A 22,442-nucleotide genomic window follows, 5' to 3' on the forward strand; every position below is an offset into this window, starting at 1 on the left:
ATTTACGTCAAAGGGACCAATGATTTGCGTCGCTGTGATACCCATCCACACCATTACACCAGTCTGATCAATGGAACGTTCACTGCGAACACGTGGTTGAGAATGAGCTAAATATCGAGCATAAGACGACGAAACGGAATCATTAACAAAAAATTTTGCTTCATCTGTCACAAGTAATTGGAATATGAACATGGGGTTTTCGTTCGACTTATCAATGAACCAATTACAAAAGAACACACGCTCACAGTAGTCTAGTTCCTGGACTTCCCTGATTTTGTACGGTTTTAATTCCATTCTTTTTAACAGTTTACTTAAGGTTGACTTATTAAGACCAACTGGAAGACTACGACGGGTCAGAAACTTTTGAGGGGATTGAAGAATAGATACAGCTACTTCCCTTTTCTTCCTTGGAGTCGTTGGGGGCGCGGTGGCTCAGTGGTAGAGCGTTCACCTCCGGTGCTTGGGGTCCCTGGTTCGATCCCAGCTCGCGCCGTGTGGACTTTGTAATGGACAAACACCGTGCTCGTGGATTTTCTCGGGGCTCTCCCGTTTCCTCCCACTTTCTTCATTCCACCATTTCATTTATCTCTCATCATCACCGTCTGCTTTAGCCTAACCGATATAATCGTGGGACGTAAAACTTAAAGATTCATTTCATTTTCCTTGGAGTCGTTACTGTTACGGATCTACCAGCCCTTTTCCTCGTCAATAGGTGTTTGTATGGAAGCAGTTACTGCGAAACTGTTTATAGAGACGATATATCTGAGTGTTCCTTATGACACCGTTCCACTCTGCGTGAGCTCTTCGTCGTGTAGCTGGAGCAGAATTACCACACTGAATATACCACTCACTAAATCTGCTCGTTGTTCTGCCGATAAAGAATTCATTGCGAATACGCACCTTGTCAGAGTTACAACCAAACTAACTAATAAATCGATACACTTGGAGTGTAGACACAAAATGTCTCCCCGGCGGGAGCTCATGTGGTTCAGATTCCACGTTAATCAGTAGGTCCACGTCTCATATAGCCTCGCTGCTGAACGGGACGTTAAACTCAAAAACAAACAAACAAACAAAATGTGTGTCTCGTGTTTTATCATTATTAGACTTTAACTGCACTTGACTGATTAATATTAACACAAGTGTCGTCTCTAAGACTATGCACAAATGGTGTTCTCTATCAGCGGCTGAGGCAGCCACGCCTACTATTGTCAAGGTTCCCCGTGGTGCCATCCTGCTTGTAGCTCGTTTATCACGCTTGCAACTTTACCGTACGCCAAACGGAGGTACTGGACTTGATTGTTCAACTGTTTTCTTTTGTCCTTCAACATGCCCTTTTATTATAAGAACTGCTGTTTTCCCAGAAACTATTTGATTTTTGTGGTTGACCTCTGACCTCATACTACTATTGAGTGTTCCTTGCTTGTTCCGCTGCTTCATTTTGATGTTTAACATGATTTGATACGGACATTGCGTTGTTTTCAGTGTATTCAAATGGGCTCTCAAGGTGACCTGTGACCTTGATCTGACCGTTACAAAACTGTAGAATTAAGTATCATTTGCCCCTTGTGAACTCAGAACGCTAAATGTCAGTTGAATCATGCCTTATGTTTGAAAACGTCTGTGTACAAGATTCACTCTTTAGCATTTATTTTTTATTTCTTATAATAAAACAGGTCTTACCCCAATTGATTTGAACTTTGGCACTCTTGTCGGTCGGATACCTTATTACAAAATTAAGAAAATCCCAGACGAAAAACGCGTCCTGAAAGTATCCTCGAATCAATCAAGGATTACCGCGCACAGCGAGACACGACCTTCTTGACTCTCTCAGCTGTTCTTAACTGAGGTCTCCTCACCCAGATCCCAAGTGACATCTGGGCCAGGTGGTCTGTGATTAGTTGATTATTTGCTATATCGTTATAAATGACCGATCAATAGCGACCAGTATGCTATTTGCACACTTAGATCTTTGATTGTATCTAATTTCCAACCTGTAAACTGCAGTAAAAAAAATTAACATTTTCATGCGTTCACTTAATTACAATTCGCCCCATATTATCACAAGTACCTTGCTTTCAGTTGTAGGCATTCGTGCTCAGCTCAGAACTTTAGACATCCTGTGAACAGTCCTTAGTGCCACAGTCAGTGATGATTTCAGATTTCCCCTTAAGGAAGAGGACTTCGGATGAACAGGGGGTGAAAATGATACTACTAAAATTCTGCTAACAAAGATTGACTTGGATCTGAGATGTCCCTCTGAGGGAATTCCTCTTTCCGGTTCCATCGCCTGAAATCATTCTCCACAACGAGCTTTAGGTGGTCCTCAGTCACATTTCTACTGTTCTTTCACTTGTTTTCAAAATTTCGTACAAATGAAATAATAACTGTTATGTATTCAGGAAGAAACTCAATGGCTGATAGAAGATCGAAAGACTTAGTAGTAAGAGAAAGCGTGGGTCCTCCACCTGCGATCACCACATTGAGTAAATTGATCAGTTGTTTTAAAGTTTATTCTTTCTTATCCTGCGACGTCATAATTGGTGTGTAGGTGTCGACAACACACAATATTTAACTAAGCACAGTAGACTCAACTGTTCGAGCTAATGTGGCAGAAGACCAGACCGGATAGCAAAAAAGAAGCAGAATATGCCGAAGTTCTATAATTGCTCACTTTCTGCTCCACCCATACTATTATTAGCATACTTTCTGTAGAAAAGTCCACTGTTATTCATATTTTCTCACCTCAGTACAAGCCAGTACTTTATAAATGTTTGTCATGTATTCTACTGTATGTTTTATGCCTTTATTACGGAAAAAGTACGTCCAAAAATAAAAGTATTGTACTTTTTTTTTTAAATAGGTGTTGCGGGAAACATATAATGAGTGCACTGTATAGTATGAATACGTACTCAGTGGTAGAGCGTTCGCCTCTGGTGCATGGAATCCCGGGTTCAAACCCTGCTCCCGCCAAGTGAACTTTGTGGACAAACACCGTGTGCATGGGTTTCCTCGTGGTTCTCCCGTTTCCTCCCACTTTCTTCATTCCACCACTTCATTCATTGCTCATCGTCATAGTCTCCTTTAGCCTAGTCAGCATAAACGTGGGACGTAGAACTCAAAAATTTCATTTCAGTATGAATACGTACAATTTTAAAATAAAAGAAACCTTAACGTAGTAAGTAGGCGTAATTCTTAATTTTAAAAAAAATGATTAATGATGGCAGAAATGGGGAAAGGTAGACCTACGATAAAAAGAGTCAAAACTTAGTGTTTAATTTTTGAAAAAGTCCTTGTTACTTTAATAGAAAACTGGTCCTTCTGCCTCTTATCTCATGTTGCTTCATCCTGCTGAATAATGTACAGCAGCGCTACCTCAATCGTCATGAGTCTTTTCGGAGGTGAAACGAGATATTTCCTGTGAAGCTTCTTGGCAAAGTTTCGTTTCCGTTGTTATGAAGGCGTTACGTTGAGAGCGTACTGTAGTATTTTCTACTGAAATAAGTGCTTATGTCAAGAGATGATTTGATTTTCCAATGTTTTGAAAAGGAAACTGGAGCGATGAACATTCTTAAAATACTTTTATCCTGTTCAAAAACTCTTGGTTTGTGTTGATACATTCTGATTAAATAAAGTAATAATAGAACATATTTTTGGAACTTAAAAATGACTATATTTCGCCCACTTCCTTGTAAAGTTTCAGATAATAGGCGACACTTGGCATAATGTAAAATGAAATGTTTACATAACAATGTGCAATTGAGATCTTGACCCCGTTAATGAAAAAAAAAAAAAAATCTTTCTACGCACTCCGCAGACAATGCTAAATAGGGAAGAGCGTCTACAGACCGTAATTATAAAAGAATCTACTGCCTGCTTTTTGACTGCGTTAGCGAAGCATTAAATAATAGAACTAGTTACGATTGATTTTATTTTATTTTTTAGTGTAGTGTACCTTTCAGCAGCGAGGCTACATGAGACATGGACCTACAGTTTAACATGGAATTCGAACCACATGAGCTTCCGCCGGGAATCAAATCCAGGTCTCCCACGCCAAAGGCGGGTAAGCTACAAAGGAGCTTTAGTTACGGTTGAGCGTGTGAATATAACTTGTGCAGGAAAGTTAATTTGGCTATTTTCAGTTGGATCTTAACAAGAGGCAGACGGACTTCACTAAAGGATCTAAGACAGAATGATAGCGTTTTAAAATTAGAAGTTTTTAAAAATACTGAAATCAGTAAATAATCGTAATAAACATACAGAAATGTTTGTGATCTGATCTGTTTCTATATTTCATTTACTTCATATGACAAGGAGTCGACGCTCGAAAGTACAGTTCAAAATAATTCAGTTTAGTCTGTTGCAGAAACTCATAAGTTCAAGGCTACATTTTTATAGTTGGTTGTATTTGTTCGTGCAATAGTTTTCCCTGTGTAGTAGGTTTGATTCATATATTACATTAAAATGCATATGATAATTACTGTCATAAAATTGTAAGTATACGAACGTGTCAAATAAATCCCAAAATTAAGTTCATATACTTGGTTCTGAAAGTTTTTTTTTTTTTTTTTAATTTTATGTACGCTAATATAGGGTCAGTTACGAATTATCGTCCACAATATTTACAAGGGCATTTCCAAAAATTTCCGGACTTAATACTGAAATATCGCGCTACTGGTAATAAGCTATTCATGGCATGTAGTGCCATCTATGGAAGAGATAATGTATCAGTTTCAACTGTAGATGCGTAGGTTTCGTTGGAGGCAGTCGCTGTACATTGAGATAGCAAACTGCATGATAGTGGTCCTACCTACACGACTGTTGTCGCCAAGGCTGCAGTGCTAAATCTGGGCTATAGGGTGAGTGTAGAATATCCTCGAAGCTGCAGTCTTTCATTGCAGCCTTGGCAGCAACAGCCGTATGGACTGTAGCATTATCATGCAGTACACATTGAGCTGTGCAATACTATATAGGAGAACAAAAACTTTTGCAACTGATTCAAATGATTGCTTTGAACGAACTGACGCAACTAGACAGTTGAAACTGATAATTTCTTCATAGATACCGCTATATACTATGAACGGCTTATTACCAGCAGCGCGATATTTCAGTGTAAGTCCCGAAAGTTTTGGAAATACCTTTCTACTTCGTTCTATAAAAAATGTTGAATGTTAGTTTATAAAGGGCTGTAGCAAGATATTGCTGTTACTTCGTGTTTTAAAGTATTTTCTAAGAAATAATCCTAAACACTTAAGAAAGCCGTTGTACTGATAATTCATAGTGATACTATGAATTATCACTACTCCTTCCCGAGGGCACAATGCCACAGTGCTAGAACACTTACCTTTGGTGCGTGGGTTCTCTGGTTTGATCCTCAGTCAAGTATGTTTGTAGTTTCCTCCCCCGTTCTCATTCCACCAACTCGTCCATCATCACTTGCTTTAATCATCGTCTTCCGTAACTTAACAGGCATATTCGTGGGACGTTAAATTCAGATTTAATTTTTACTCCCCTGCCTCCCGATTTTAAAAAGAATCCAATCATGTAATGAATGCAAAGCTGCAAACTCCGCTGTTTAAATATGAATTAAACTATTCGTCATGTCTGTTGATTTAGTCAGACACTTCTATGTCGTATATCTTTTAGTCTATAGTATAAATAAGCGTTTCACAATATAATATTCGGACAATATCAACTCGCAGAACCTCTTATATACATTGTTGAATGAACTGGGGTGATTTTGAATGGAAGTTTCGAGGGAATTGAAACAGCTTGTCGCTCGCGACGCTAAAGGTCTACAGCATCCACCCTGGGATACTATTTTATCACACAAGGATCCATAAAACGATTTGTGTGTTCTTTCTTGAATTATTTATTTATTTAATTATGTACGTTTACTTACTTACGTACGTACGGGGTAGGGGTGTCAATTGTATGTCCAATATCCAGTCTGAAGTGGGGAAAGTCGTCTCCTCGTAATGTCTCAGCCGATAAAGTCATTCTGACCACACCTTAAACAGGTCAAGTTTGCCGTATCAATCACTGTCTTTTTCTCCACCTTTATTATTGGAAGAACTGCTGTCTTCGTCTCGCTGCTCCATTTAGACCAGCTCGGCGTGGATAATGCTTCTAACAATTGACTGGCTCAAAATTTCACTATAGCACTGGATCCCCCCCCCCCCTATCCCTGAGACAATGAAAATGTACGTAAAACTGATGTCAATCGTGGTTTGGCTTGTCACAGAATAAAATGCAATCGAAAAGTACTATTTTTCCGATGATGAACCTTCAGGTCCCTTAAACCATAGATCTAGTTAGCTGAAGATAGGTGAAAGTATTGCGTATTTGATTCAAATGTGTTTCGTTGTGCTGTTATTCGACGATGGGTACTATTTTCCAGATATATATGGAAGGTCTTTGTCAGTAATAAAGCACTGATCTGTGGTGCGAAGGATCAGGTTCGATTCCAGATAATGGATATCGTGTCCATGTTTCTCGTAGTTGTTTTTTTTTTTTCTTTTTCTTTTCACTATCTTAATTCGATCTGTAAAAATAGTCACAAGCTTTCTTTGAGTGCAGGTTTTACTTAATGAAAAACTTGCGTTGTGTTATTTGTAATTTATGAAAGCATTTACTTCCAGTTAGATAATCATATAAGTAGGCTGAGTGCTCAGTGATAGTTATTGGTTTACATAAACCATCATTGGTCATGATCTTCATGTTCAGTAGTGAAGACAGAAAAAGAAACACGTGGGTCCAATTTCTACCCGTAACCGATGTTTTCGTGAGATTTCTATCATTTGCCCAGTCTTGTGTTAGGATGAATATTTACCAAATGATATCTTGTCAGTGTACAATAGGCTAGAACTTAGAATGAGATTTGAAACTAGCCTATTAAGAAAATACTAGTTTTTCATTGGCAGTCGTGTAGTTTATATATTTATGGTGAAAATGTCACAATATAAAGGAATAATCGGTTGCAGTTATGTGGATATTAATGAAAATATTCACATTGTGTGGAAAGCTAATTGTTGCGGTCTCTGCGTTGTATATACGAAGTGACAGATTAGGTTATCAGTGGCGTCAGATTTTACCCTTAGTCACTTCAGAATATGTGAATAGTACATGCGATAGCAACAAAAAAACAGCTTCATTTTCCATTATTTCTCTCTCTTGTGGAGGGGTAGATCAAATACCACGAGCGGAATCTTGTGGAAATTAAATGTTAAGTTTTCTTAATCAATACGATTTTGTGTAACAGTGTGTTGGAGTCCTGTTGAATCTTTATAGGAGTTAATTCCATGAAAGGAACTGAAAAAAAAAAATGTATGTTGGGTTGGTGAAGGTCAGTGGATTGGAATTCTAATTTTGAAAGCGTATGACAAACACCAGTGTTACAAAAGGAACAAATGTAAAATGTACTTTTAGTACTTCTAAGGTCATCGCTAAGTTCACCTCCCCCTCACTTTCTTGAATTTTAGTAAATAACTAGAAGGTAATGAAGAATATAGAAACGTAGAAGGTGAGGCAGGTAGTACTGAAAATTGCCACTAAATAAAATAACTGTTCCCAAACCTTTTCGTGTAGTCCAAAAATGGTTGTTGAATTTCTGCTTTCGATGCTAAGCGTTGATTAAAACAAAGCATCCTTCCTTGCTTTCTGTATCCTTTGTTACTGTTGCAGCTATTTCTTGTAAATCTGTGGCAACTCAGATGTCCGACGTTTCCACCCAAACAGATCTTGTTCTGGACAAAATTTCAGAAATTTAGAGCCTAGTCGGATCGACGAGCTCTAGCTCTTCGCCGTTTACCTTATCTCTCCGGTCTAAAACTTAGCTAGCATATACACCGGCTCAATGATACGGTTCTTTCCCCGACAAAAATAAAATCTTGACTAGGGATGGGCAATTCCGGATTTTTTCCGAAATGCGGAAAGTGAAATTTCCGACTCCGGAAAATTTTGCCTATCCCTAATCTACACCTGATCGTAAGCCACCTGTAGTTTCTTTCAAATCTGACATGGTGGCAGACGAACTGATGGCTATTAAGTGGACGGTGATTGACTCCCGTGGAAAGGTTCGCCTCAAACGTTCATTTCTGACCTTTTATTGTGTTTGTACTATTGTTATATATTTACTCTATTGTAATTACTACTTATGTTTATTGCTATTGATAAATATTTCTATTTATTTTAAGTATTCTGCCGTTTGGCACATCCAGGGACCTTTTTTTAGTTTTGCGCCTGGAAATGTTTCTTCTACATTTCTCGATCTTCGGCTTTCTCTTTGAACTCCCAATATTTTCTTCAATTTTTCAAATCGTCGATCACTTATTCTTCCTATCCCGCACTTTCCTTCCATCTTTCCTTCTATAGGAGTATGAAGAAGATAGTTTCTTAACAAGGTGTGTCCAATCCAATTGGCCTTCTTACGAAAGATGCTGGCTACAAACATCCTCCTAACAGTTTTAAAACATCTTCGTTTGTTGCTCTCTCTGTCCATTTTATCTTCTCCATTTTCCTCCACCACCACAGTTCGAAGCTCTCTAAATATTTCTTTAATTTCCGTAATGTCCGTCTCCGAACCGTACAGTCCAATGCTCCATAGGTAGCACTTGACCAGTTTCTTCCTTACTCCAATATTAAGACTGTTAGTTAAGAGTGACCTTTTCTTGTTGAATGCTTCTTTGGCTTGGCAATTCTTAACCTGATCTCTTTGGTTCAGTACGCGTCTTTCGTCAAAATACTTCCTCAATATTTGAAATGATCGACCACCTTAAGTTCTGTTTATTATTCTTTAACCCTTAAGGTCCGTTTCCACGGGATATTCGCATGACTCGATTTTTCGATGTTGATTTCCATTCCATATAGTTTCCCAGTGTCAAGTATTTTATCAATCATCTCGTGTAGTCCTTTTATTGTTATTGTTATATGCTGTTCTTCTCGTTTATTTATTATTGTGTTTTTTTTTAGGTTTTTATTCCTATATTACAGCAGTTTTTTGTTTCTTATATTTTGATATGTTCGGTTTTAAATGTTATTTACGATAGTGCGTGTTTGGGTAGTTGTGTTGATGTGACGGACAACTGGGCTCGATGTTCACGTCACCATCAAACCTAAATCAATTGGCGCACCTTTGGTGCGTAGGGTCCCTGGTTCGATCAAAGCTCGCGCCAAGTAAGTTTTGTGGTGGACAGACCATGTGCGTGGATTTTCTGGAGTTACCCGGTTTCCTTCCACTTCCTTCATTCCACCATCTCATTCATGTCTCATGATGACAATCTCCCTTAGCCTCGGTGCATGATTGTGGGACGTTAAATTAAATATTCAGTTTCATTTTTCAATCAGTTTGTGCTCAGCTTATGACGTCATAATGGTTGAGCTCCGAATTCATGCACTATATGACCATTGTATATATGTTCTGTTTCTATTATCAGCAAACTAGGGAAAATAGAATGGTGGTTTCCTGTTGCTTTCCACCCCACAGTATCGCAACCGTTAAAGTCACTGACCACGCCTGGGACTAATGTCCAAGTTGCTGTACCAATCACTATGACAACCGCCAACTTGGCTACAGGAGAACTGCTGCCTTCTCCCACAATCCTCTTCGTCTGGCTACTCCATTTAGATCAATTTGGTATGGGTGCCCCCTCTGATAGTGAACTACCGCGGACATAACTCTAAATTTCACTGTAACACGCAATCCTCCCTACCGGACACATACGTGTCATACACTGTACGAAAGACATTGGAAACTATTGTTAGTCTGTGTAATAGTATTAGTACAGTAATGTTGATAAATACTACCTGGATTACTTTCTATATTTTTTATATTCTTCAATGCCTTTTTAAGTTATTCACAAAAATATAGAAAAAAAAAAGTACTGGTGAACTTAGACAAGTGCCCTAAACAGTATTCTTGGAACAAGAGCGCAAATAAATGTGAAAAGTCCAGCGTTTTGCTGTTATGCTTTTCAGGTATCTCAGCCTCAGATGAATGGGTTCGTGCAGACTTTTCAAACCAGTCCCGGAGACAAAGTGAGAATCCCTGCCGTCGTTGAGGAGGATGAAGATATGGAAGAAGGAGGAGGGCGTAGGACGCTGGCAGACATAACCTCAGAAGAGATTCCAGGTAAATAACACATTTCCCTTAATGTATTATATTTTCGTAATTTATTTCTATGTTCTGAGTACAGTAATCTCACTAATCCGACCGAAATCACATTAGATAGTCCCAGATTACAGGAAGGCTGTCAAAAAAATACATTTACGAAAGTTGGCCCAAACAACTGAGAAAATCCGTATCGACGTTTAGGCAACTCTGCGTATAATCTTGACACTTTCGGCAATGTGTAGACCAGTTATTCTAATAGCGATAACAACACACAGTGGCCCTTTATAGCTCCTGTGCTGATTGTTAGGCAAAACTGAGTCATCGTTCTTTTCTGTACCTGTAGAGGTGTTTGAGGTTTGTGGTTTCATTAAAAAATGGACGTGAAGGAATAGCAAAGCCCGTAAGTTTTGTTGTCGATTTAAGAAAGTGGTAGGAGAAATATTACGTCTTCTGTAGGAGACTTACAAAGAAGAATATCTGGAGAAATCAACGGTATACAAGTAGCACAGAAAGTTCATGGTTCTTTTCAATTATTTTAAGCAAGATAAGTACGTAAATCTAAAATCAGCTGGGAAAATTACTAATTGCATTCTTTTACTGATGAGGTATTTTATCAACATCTTGTTTCCGCCAAAACTACAGTAAGTGCTGATTATTACAGAACAGTACTACAGAGTGAAGAAACATGCGGCTTGAAAACCATCATAAATGAAAATCTTATTGTTGGACCACGATAACGCCAGACTACATACCACTAATACTGTTCATACTTATAGCAAGAAAATGTCACATCTCCATGTAGTCCAGATTTAGTATCATATGACTTGTGGTTATTTCCGAATTTAAAGAAACAGTTGCGTTGACCACAGTTTGAGACTGGTCAACAAACAATAACAGCTTGTCAGTTTTTTTAAACACAGAATTCCAGAAGACTTAGAAAAGGGCTGGAACATTGGGACACTTGCATTCGATTCAGTGGACAGTACTACTATAACCACCACCAGGTTATAGAAGTATTTTTTGTGGACACCCTGTATATTTCATAAAAACAGTAATTATTATTTTCAATTTATTCTTTATTCTGCAACGCACATAAGTTCTTTCTTCGGTGGGAATTGCTTCTTTCCCACACAATTGAACAAAAAAGTCTTTCATCGTTTTTTCATATATATATTTAAAACGTTGCTTTTGGTAAAAACATTTCAATTAGTAACGAACCATTTCAGTGTTTCTCCCTAACTCATTATATGCACAATGTATATTCTACAGTTATTAAAAACTAAATTAAGTGCTTTCTTTAATCACTTATAAAAACATTACAATAAATTAAAGAAATACGGGCTAACCAAATGTCCCAGTGGCCGAAGTGGCACCAGCCTCACAATTTTTGCAGTTCGTTATCTGTACTTTCTCACGCCAGTGTTATCGCCGTGTCTAGTGCATTATAGGCAGTTAACTAAAATTAACATAAATTATTTTCCGTATTCTGTTTGTATGTGCATACAGGTGAGTTAACTGAGTGATTTTTAAAATAAACTGCCAACCTTTTTTAGTTGATCATCGCAACCCGTACCTTGAGCTTGGGTGCTCGAGGAGTTCGACTCCGGTGTTGTACGCAGCCACCACACATGTTGCGTTGGGAATCAATCATTAAGTTATGTTAAAAGGCACAAGTTATTAGCCGGTGAAGAACGTTTTCTTACGGCTAGCCCCAACTAGTAAAGTCCCAGGTTCATAAACCTAGTACGCTAAAAAGTTATACACGCGCCCTCCAATATCAGTATTCTACTGTGAAAACCTTCTTTTTGTTTATTTGCTAAAAATTCACCTTTACGCTGCAAAACTGTTCAGCGTAACAACTGAATTCATCGTAGGACGATCCAAACAACTTTTCCCCAGTACTAATCCCCCAAGTGTATCAATGGTGTGAGAGAAGCATTTGTAATAATATCTAAATCATAATCATATATATATATAAAGGGCTATATTGCCCAAAAAGGGCAAAGCGTAATTTCAGCAACTAAAATTGTTATACATCCTCAGTGTTGTGTCCATTCCTCTTCGCTATTTTTTTTAAAAAAAATAGTGTTCTAATAAATAAATATAGTGTCATTTAATCCAGTGTGTTTTCATTGTTTATATAAAAAATGTTTGTGTGCGTTATGGTTTAAATGACCGTCTAATCGTCCGTGAGGTTTTCAATACAAAACACCCAAACCTCTCGGCGCCTAATGCTTATCTCATTATTAAGACCGACAAGCAATTTAAAAACAGTTTATAACCTTTTCTTAAAGAGGTCATTTATCGTCCTGTCCAGGTAAGTTAAAGTATCAAAAAATACTTATTGGTAGTACCACGAGCCACAAACAGCAACTAAACACCCTGTCGGTTATGCTACGAAGATTATAATTTCCTTTATTATTGTACTATTGTTTTTCTTTCTTTCAAGAGTTTCTCAGTTGTTTTCGGACAACCTTCGTAATAACATCAACTACTGTGTACAAGATGTGTAAGTAAAGTAATGAGACTGGGAACTGGTAACGTATGACTTGGAGGGGAGATGCATGAACATGTAATACATCATCAGTGTGACTGGAAACTCGCAAAACCTTTGACAAATCACTTCCCCATTTTTCCAAGCGTCATCGGAACGTGACCATTTTTGTAACGTCTCTCAGAATACTAGTTCTGAATCAATCCTTGAGCCCAAAATTGTTGTAGGACCTGTTTGGAATACTTCCTACTTTAGGTAACACGTAAGAAATCTGAGTAGCATAAAACTGGGGACCGAACTAGTCAAGTAATATTCATATAACTTGAATTCATGTTTCAAAGAAAGGTATGTCATATTAAATTTGAGTTACGTATAAAGCGACAATGGCAAATGACAGTTATAAGGACAGTGCTGTCAGGCGCATATCCTTACCAGTGTAATTAGTAATGTACGAATTGAATTTTTGATCAGAAACGTGCTATGAATGCTGCTGCTGCCTTATTACGGGTGTAATAAACTCTGCCGTACTTTTCATTATCATTCTACAAAAGAAACGGTTTTGTATTAGGGATGGCCAATTCCGTAATTTTTACTTTCCGGATTTTTTTCTAAATTACGGATTTTTCTCCTAATCTTTTCCGAAATCCAAAAACTGAAATTTCCGATTCCGGAAAATTTTGGCCATCCTACTTTGTATATGTTAAAAATATCCTGAAAAGTCTTTTATAGTTTCAGCAGATAATAAGGTGAATTCCTGTCTCTTACCATTAGGAAAGTGTAGTTTGATAATTTCACTGACAAATACTTATCTTTTATATAAGAAAGGTAGCTGATTAATTTTCTATACGCAAATCCCTAGAGTCTAACTCCTTTCCTTTGTCGATTGATTTGTACTCGTTGAGATATAAACATAGTTTTTAATTCGCATAACAGCATCAGCAACCGTACAAGCTGAACATGATCAATGTAGCACTCATTTATAGATCAATTTTGTTTCATTAACCATAGCTATAGGAAATAGGAAACGAAAGTTCGTACTTTGAAAAATAAAATGTGATCGTTTATCTGATCGAGAATCAAACCCCAGTCTCTCATTTCTGAACAGTGGACTTAGGATTATTATTGCTTCGCGAGCCTAACAATTACTTTTGTAGGAGCAATACGATATGTGAATATTTTTGTTTTAGATGTTTGAGATGATGTATTAATTACTATTTTCTTTCTTTTTACAGATGGTCAAGAAAAAACATTGAGTCCAACCTCTCAACTCGCAAAGGAAATCGGTACCTCAACACACGAAGTACAGTTAATGAAGGCATCATTTTTTAATGATGACATGATGGAAGGTAAATAAAAACAAAATGTAAAGACATAAATGCATGTACAGTCAACGTCAAAAGTTCTTTCTGTTTGATGAAGTCAGTTTAGTAAATAACTTAAGAATGGAAGGACAATTTAACTACAGTTTTCAGTAAATAAAATAGAATGTAATTTTCTGTACGCGCCAGCCATACCACCATTATTTCCAAAATGAATTTTACCAAATGGAAAAAGCTTTTGTGCCTGACTGTACAGTCTGCTGTGAAAGAAAATACCGTATTCTATGAAAATTAGTCTATTTATAAGGGCATGTTTGTTGGTATTTTTTATACTTAAAAACTTTAAAATGTTATATATGGTTTTCAAAGTCGAGAATTTTCTTTTTGGATCGCTATAAGACTTATTTCGTAGTAATAGTAGTGTGTTCTTTCTTCAAAATCTATTACGTCAGTGACAAATACGAAGTTGAGTTGCAGTAATGTTTATCAGTTTACCGACATATAGAGTCTTTCTGTTATGCGTTTGTGTGTTCTTAACCTTTTAAATTAATAGGTATTTTGGCGAAAATTGGATATTGTTGCTTCGACAATGTAACTTGGTCCATAGCTGTATCATAATAATAATAATTTAAACCTCGTTCAATTCGTCTGGAACCATGGTCTTATTCCGTAACATTCAATTCATGTGAAGTGCAAAAGGAAAGGAGTTGTGCAAAACGTATGATTTTTTTTTTTTTTTTTTTTTTTTTTTTTTTTTTTACGAAAAAAGGGATCTTTTTTACAAAAATGGCTGGCAACACTTCTTTCATGGTGGCTAAAAAATATTGGAAAATATACGGTGGACTATTGCCAATATATCCTACAAGTATCGCAAAAATCTAAGCAGCACGTACTGAGGAAAAAAAAAAAAAAAAAAAAAAAACGTAACACCCAGATGCGGGGTGAACTTTGGATAATTTCCGTACCAAAATCATGTTGTACTGAAGCTTACGGCACATGTTTATTTTTAAATCCTCAACCCTGAGTCTTGACTTTGCAGGTGGCTTGTGTATATGGTACAGAAAGAGAAGGGTTGTGTGGAATGAGGGGCAATATGTTCCCATGAAGTCAAAACAAGTATGTTACAAATACTTCTCTTACTTTTAATTTTTTATCAATGTTTTGCCTTCTTTTCGCCAGTGAGACATTACGCGTATACGTGTATCTAAAACCTTACTTCGAGAGATAATATTATAGGAGAAACGAATAACGGGCTTTCCATCTTTCTACATCAAAACCACCACACGATATCACGAACAAAATTTATAAATATGAGAAGAAACGCAAATGGATCCAACTTCTTTTGAAAAAAATCACTATAATTGTTTTTTTTTTTTTTTTTGGTAACATTCATAGGCCTATGCATTGTATCAGTGTACACAACAATGTCGAATTAAAAAAAAAAATCGTGTATTGCCACAAACGTCCTGAATGAGAAGAAAGAACGAAATGGATGTACAATAATAAGAATAGGGACAATAAATTATAAGGTCCATGACAACAATTTGTCCTTAAATTAATTTTAAGAGTTAATTCTACCAGTATTTTCAATAAAGGGGGTATAATAGGGTGTCTGTCTTTATGCAAGTCGCGAAAAAGTAACGAAATCAGAAAACTGTCATGAAAAAGTCACGACATTTAACTTTTAGGTCACTTTATATATATATATATAATATACCTGCATAGATATAAGTAGAGACTGGCAAATTTTGTTCTAAAAAACGTCAAAATTCACCATTAAAAAAGTCAGTTCGGCTGTAGACGCTGCCAAATCGCAAGCAAAGCACGCTTCTGTCGCATGCATGAAAAATTCAATGAGGAACACGAAAGAAAAAAGAAAATCAAAATGGAAGCAGAATACCTTAAAGAGTTGAAGAAGAAGAAAGATTGTTACACAGACCGAAGAAGAAGTTGAAGCACTTCAGAAGGAGATCGAAAAACACACACCACATCAGCTCCCGCCGGGAATCGAATCAGGTCTCCCAGGCCAAACGCGCGTACGCTATCTGCGTAGTCACTAGGAAGCTCTGTATTAAAATTTAATCCATTGTAGTGTATATTTTACTGTTATATAATTATCATACTTGTGTTAATAGTGCGCTTTATTTTGTCTGTTTATAAAGTTCGTCTTGAATTTTTTTCTCGAAAATGATAAATACAACAAATAAATCGGAATGAAGTGCCGCCGTATCTGTTCTATTGCTGCCCAACTCCAATCATTAGGATCTTTTTGTACACGGTTAGCGTCTTCGCCGTGGAAGACCCAGGTTCGATTTCCGATGGGAGCTTATGTGTCTCAGATTCCACATTAAACTGTATTGGTCCACGCCTCATACAGCTTCAGCTGAAAGGGGCGCTAAAACTAAATCAACCAACTAGTCCAGTTATCATTGAACATACAAATTCATTTTACAAAATACTACTTTTAAAGTGGGAATCTTAAAACAAGCCAGTTAAACTACTTAGATTGAACCTATTTGCAGCGATGTCGCAGCCGATATTCATTTTTTTTTTTTTTTTTTTTTTTTTTTTTTTTTTTTTTTTTTTTTTTTTAGATTATTGGTATGACCGTTCAAAAGTGATCTTTTTAAATATAGCTTTTCTATACGTAGAAGATTAACGTATAAAAACAATCTTCTTTGTACAATTAGTGTAGGATTTTGGAAACAAGATAGAAAGGTAAAATCACCGCCTAAAATAAGGAAGCTGAGAAAATACCCAAGTTCATAAGCAGAGAAAATAAACTAGTAAAAATAAAAATTTTGTATTTTTAACTCTCCACGTCCTCTGGGGACAGTAAATATAAGTCAGTCTTGGTATTCTTTAAGTAACTGCAATTCTAATTGTACACCGGATGCATGCATTGCATTTAAGGTGATGCAACCAAGATTGCCAGTTCGTAAGTATGTGTAATAATAAAAACTCGCGATCAAAAATGTGACCCGTGTAGCGTGGTCGCTAACGCTCTCGGCTTTGTTGCGGGCGGTTGTGGGTAGGTTCCCCATGGAGACATTCGGTTGGAAAGATGGAAAGCCTTTTCAGGCCAACCACACTGAAGTTTTACCTCAGTTTCCCTCATTCACACCAGGCAAATGCCGGGATAGTACCTAACATAAAAGGTCGCCATTCCATTCTTTCATACATCCCTGGATAGTATGATCGTGGAGAGACGTCGTTCCTCATACACGAGGGACTAAAACAGCCATAGATGCCGAAAGCCCAAAATATAATTCCTACCTACCTAACCGTTCAAAAATGCGTTATGCATGGAATTTCTATATTCAATATATTAGTCATTCCCATTTGAGCCTTTATATATAGCCGTTCAATAGTTACATCCAAAGGAGTCCTTTCTTTCTTTCTTTTAGTCTACTGGTTGAATAAAAATCCATTCTTAACCTGGGATTCGGAATAATTTTTCTTTAGTTTAACGTCCCACGATTATGCAGTGAGACTAAAGGAGACGGTGATTATGAAATGGATGAGTGATGAAATGAAGGAAGTGTGAAGAAACTGAAGAACCCCAAAAAAAACCCTCTCATGCGGTGGTTGTCCAGCACAAAGTTGACTTAGCGATAGCTAGGATCGTATTAGGGACTCCACGCAGCAGAGAGGAGACGCTCTACCACTGAACAACTATGGAGGGTTCAGAATAAGAACCGTACCAAATTTCATAAGAGTTCCAAGAATAGTGAACAATTAAGTACTTCGCTTTGATGTATTAATATAGATTAGTTTTATTATTATTGTTATTACTACAAGAAAACCACTTTACACTGCTCATCTATGTTATCGTTCATACATTGAGTGCATAAACTTTGTTTACTTTTATTTCAGAAGAGGAGCCAATGGAAGAGTTTCCACAGTACGAAGACAACAGTTTCTTCCATGCAAGCGAACTAAATTTGGATACATCGGTAGATATCCAGTCTGAACCAAAACTACAGAAAAGTTTCGGCCTTTTCCGGACCAAATTTTCCACACCAGATGCACCTCCACGACAGCTACCGTTTTCAGTTAGAGGTCAGTATTTTCTCTTATACAATTGAAATAGTATAGTGTTCAAGGCGGAGGGGCGATTTTGTGATGAAGCTGTATTGTAGAGCTATTAAAGAATTTGTAAGTTATGCATATGCAAAAATGATCAGGGTTTTTGAAAAGTTTGTGGTAAATTTTATGTACTGTATTTTTCTCTTGAATGAAATTGGTGAGTGAGTCGGAAGAAAGAAAAGTTTACTATTTTCTTTCTTTAATACTGTTTTTTGAAAGCGCTGAGATTATTTCCGTACTTTGGTCTCACACTCTTCGTACATTCGGTTGATAACTGTCATCGTCTGCTTTGACCAATTCACGCAGCCTGAACTGCCGTGACATGATTAGGGTTATGCACGGGAGACAAAGAACGACTTGGTTACACAAAGATCTCCATACAGCACTCGATCATAAGACACAAAACTACTAAAATGTTCTGAAACTATGATGATATTTGATGCTTACTGTATTTTGTGTTTTATCGTAACTCAGCATGTAATAGTGTTAGGATATTAATACACATTTCCTTCGTTTGTCCAGCAAGGTTTGTATCAGTATGTAACGTCTAGAAAAGTAATATATATTACACTTAATTGCATTTTATGCGATTCGTGCCTTATTCCTATTGTACCATTTCTCGGGGGTATTGAAACAGTCACTGTATGTATGTCGAAGTTAGAATCGACCTCTTATGTTTGCATTAATATTAGCGTTTAATCTAAAATTTCATAATTTGTGTTCCCAGTTGTGTTGAGAATGTGGAAAAACTAAAACATTTCCTATTTTTGTTTTCCGACACAACACAATGCGTTTTTTCCTGCTGTAGTGGCTTACATGAATGTGTATGTATTTAACATTGAGTTTGATCACTGCAAAAACTTAGATGAGAGCTGGGTTCAAACCGTGGTGCAAGAAATCTCATCAGAAGTTGTATTCATGATTGTAAAGAAATGTTTTATACCCTTAAATAGTGAATATATTCTCGTTTATAATTCTACTTTATAATAATGGTGGCCCAAACCAATAGAATTAATATTGCTGTATAGTTTCCGGTAAAGCTCAGAGAAAACTCGAGTAGAACTTTTGAGAATAGCCGGCTCCAAGATTCAAATTCAGGATGGTAATTCAAAATAGACGTAGTAAAGTGTTTTTAGAAGTCTTGGTGAGCGTCAACGTTAATTTCAAACATCCACAAGAGTCTGCATAATCATCTGATGAGAATTATTCAGCTGTTCTTTGTTGTTCTGAAGAAGAGAGTTAAGGATTTTTTTTCTTCCTGCATTTTATCTAGTTTTATATTCTACAAGAGAGAGAGCTGAAAATGTAACCTATGTACACAATTAATTATTAAGGTCAACAGTTCTACAAAACTAGCTTTAGCAACCACTAAAACTTATTTCAATAATTACTGGAAGAAATTAAACTATTTATTCCTTTAAAACTTTGTATTTCCTTAATACTTATTTCGTCATCGTATACCTCGAAAACACATCTCTCATTGATGGCGTCCCTGCTGCTTTCTCCCGTTTCCTCCTATTCTCTTCATTCCACCATTTCAATCATTGCTCATCATCATCGTCTCCTTTAGTCTAGCCGGCATAACCGTGGGACGTAAAAATTTCATTTAATTTCATATTATTAACAGCATAAATGTACAACTAGCGTAAGTGTTCGGGACTGGCCATCAAGAAATGGTATCTTACGTACCGGACCATTGTCCGTAACAACATATACATATTATCGTTGCAAAAGTATTACAGGACTTGTATAGATAGTTTTTACGATAAATTGTTTCATTGACTTCTGAAAGAGGACCAACACAGTAATAATTACCCTCAAACCAGATGTTTCAGTTTAATTGGCAACTCGTGGAAAGAAAAATATTCCGGCAACCATTGTTTACATGAGTTTAAAATAGTGTAGGTTGTAGGTAATCGATTATTCGTACGATATATTGAATTTAATGAACGTATAACTTTTGCATTTTAGTGGATTCTGAAAATCAACCTACAAAGTTACCCTTCCGCATGCCAGCAGAGAAAGAAGTTGAGGCGCTTGTTCCCGTAAGACACGCTCCGCAAGAGCGTCCCAAGTGTTTAGTACTGCATCACCAGAACGAAGCCCTCCCACTGCCTGAAGCTACGGTAGGAAAGAATACAAAGTGCATTGCCGATATGGCCCAGTTCAAGAGTCGTTCCTTCCGTGTAGGGTGGAGTCCCGAATGCATGCTTATTCATTGCGGCCGTGTTGTTGGGCCTAGTGCATCTCCCAGAAAGAGGACTTCAGAAATGAAACTGTTCGCAAAGACTGGTACTTTCCAGGAGGAAAGAGGATTGCAGTGTGTGCCTGTACTGCAGCGGGTTGCAGTCATGGAAAGTAATACGAATTCTCAAGAAAATTTCAAGGTAAGGAAAGCTACTTACTTTAGTATAAGTTAGTAAATTTGTGTAGTTCACATTTTGGTAGAAAGATATATCTTTAAGGGTTTTTGTTTTATACGAAAGTGTGATTACCATATTAATTACTAAAAAAGTTCTGAAGTGAATACCCTTTAATTCATTATTATATTTCCGATGGAAACTAGTCCTCATTAGCCAATATGCCAGGGCACAAGGTTTCAGGTCTGAATCCGGTAGCCAGATCAGACACTTTGATCGCCCTCTTGTCTCACGATTCGAAGGCAAAGTATAGTCCAAATGACTATCGTCAAAATTAAAAGGTTTCGTTACTAATGACGACCTCACGACCAGAAAGTTTGCTTCATGCAATATGCGTTGGAATATCCTTCGCATATATATATATATATATATATATATATATATATATATATATATATATATATATATATATATATATATATATATAAAATAAAAATTACATGAACTCGCTCACTCACTGAAAAAATGACGGATACTTCCGGTTGACGTGTAAAAATGAAACTTGACATGATTGTAGATTTTCGGAATAACCCACAGGAAAATTGGCAAAAAATTAGTACTTTTAATTTTTAGGGGATCTAAAGGAAGAATGAAGAAATTCCCCATGTTATTTAAGTGGGTTTTTAGGGGGGGGGGGCACGTCGTATTTAGGTAATTTTACTTGGAATTGAAATACGTTATGCTTGTATATGTTTTTGTTAGCGTCACCTAAGTGTATCACATACCAAGTGTGTTCGAGCGGCATCATATCGTAGCCACTTGTGTTGTTCAGTCAGATCATGTGGAACCCACCTTGAAGCGATTTTATACAATCCCAAGTTCTTCATGATTTTCAGCACAGTCGAATGCGCTAGCACTAACGCGTTCATGCTCTGCACATCTTCTTCACTTACAGGAGGATGGCCGGAGCGAGGCATGTCCGTGACATTTTGCCGTCCCTCATGAAAGGTTTTGACCCACCTTGCTACTGTACAGTATGGTAATGCACGTGCACTGCAAACATCTTGCAATACTACGTAGCACTGTTTTGCATTCCTACCTCTAGCGCATTCAATTTTCAACCAGCTTCTCTGAACATGACTGTATTCCTCGAGCATTCCCACAGCGTGACTAGTCCACGAGCACACCCAGAACTGCCTTCTAACTACTGGCGCTGCGCGCGCATGGACGGGAGGGCAGGCGAGTTCATGTGCTCTGAGGTAGGGTCGCCATCTAACGTACCGCTGATATGAATTATACTGAATTGTTTTGTTCCCGAGTATATGTATAGCATTGTTGCCATTACTAAAAATCCAACCCTTGTACAAGCTATGCCAAAGTTTTTAAGAAAATTTAGAACTGAGCTGGGGAAGAGGGACGAAATAAAATTTTCATAAGATAATGTAAAAGATATTGTGGATACAAAATAAATTCTTACCTGAACTTTTCCAGTTGCATCTCAACCACATCACTGACGGTTAGAATCATCAGAAGTAACTTTCGGATCAACACTTTTACCATTTGTTTGGCTTTCCAGTGTTTTTCGCAGCATTGCATTTTTCAGCTCCTATGGTCGTTTTCTTATCTGATGAAGTTTGAGTTACTTTAATAAATTTGGTCCAAATGATGTCCTTTTTCCTTCCCGTAAAACTCACGTTAAACGATTCCAAGTGTATGGAAACTGGGAATCAACATGTACTGTATCAACGAATGCCTCAGATTTTAATTTCATTTGTTTTCTGAATACAACACAAAAACTTGTTTCCATGATAATTATTTTTTTTAAATATCAGTTTTAGAAGTAGTCCAACCTTCGACTACGACACTTTCTTGCAAGTTAACTGAGAAGCATTTAAACAATACAGTATACGTTAAAAATAAAGGAAAAAAAAAGAGACAAAATAAATTGTAGATCACCACATTGACCTGCTGTAGCCACGAGAAATCAAAACATTCATATGGGAAGAAAATAGCTTTCTGAATGAGGAGCTCTTTTAGCAATTTTCTTTCTCTGGCAGATTTTTTTACAA

At 37.1% G+C, this 22,442-nt stretch overlaps 1 protein-coding gene across 2 annotated transcripts in view; it reads left to right on the forward strand.

Annotated features, from left to right (window-relative positions):
* The window catches only part of LOC145681224 (nuclear pore complex protein Nup98-Nup96-like), a 149,165-nt gene that overhangs the window by 95,037 nt on the left and 31,686 nt on the right, over nt 1-22,442 (forward strand). For both annotated transcript variants that reach the window (XM_081752766.1, XM_081752767.1), the window contains exons 19-22: nt 9,976-10,129; nt 13,838-13,951; nt 17,801-17,986; nt 19,985-20,400. In XM_081752766.1, the coding sequence (XP_081608892.1) occupies nt 9,976-10,129; nt 13,838-13,951; nt 17,801-17,986; nt 19,985-20,400 (870 nt within the window). The remainder of the gene's footprint in view (nt 1-9,975; nt 10,130-13,837; nt 13,952-17,800; nt 17,987-19,984; nt 20,401-22,442) is intronic.

The sequence above is a fragment of the Thermobia domestica genome, chromosome 3 (assembly GCF_964235325.1).
Source record: "Thermobia domestica chromosome 3, izTheDome1.hap1.1, whole genome shotgun sequence".
NCBI lineage: Eukaryota > Metazoa > Arthropoda > Insecta > Zygentoma > Lepismatidae > Thermobia > Thermobia domestica.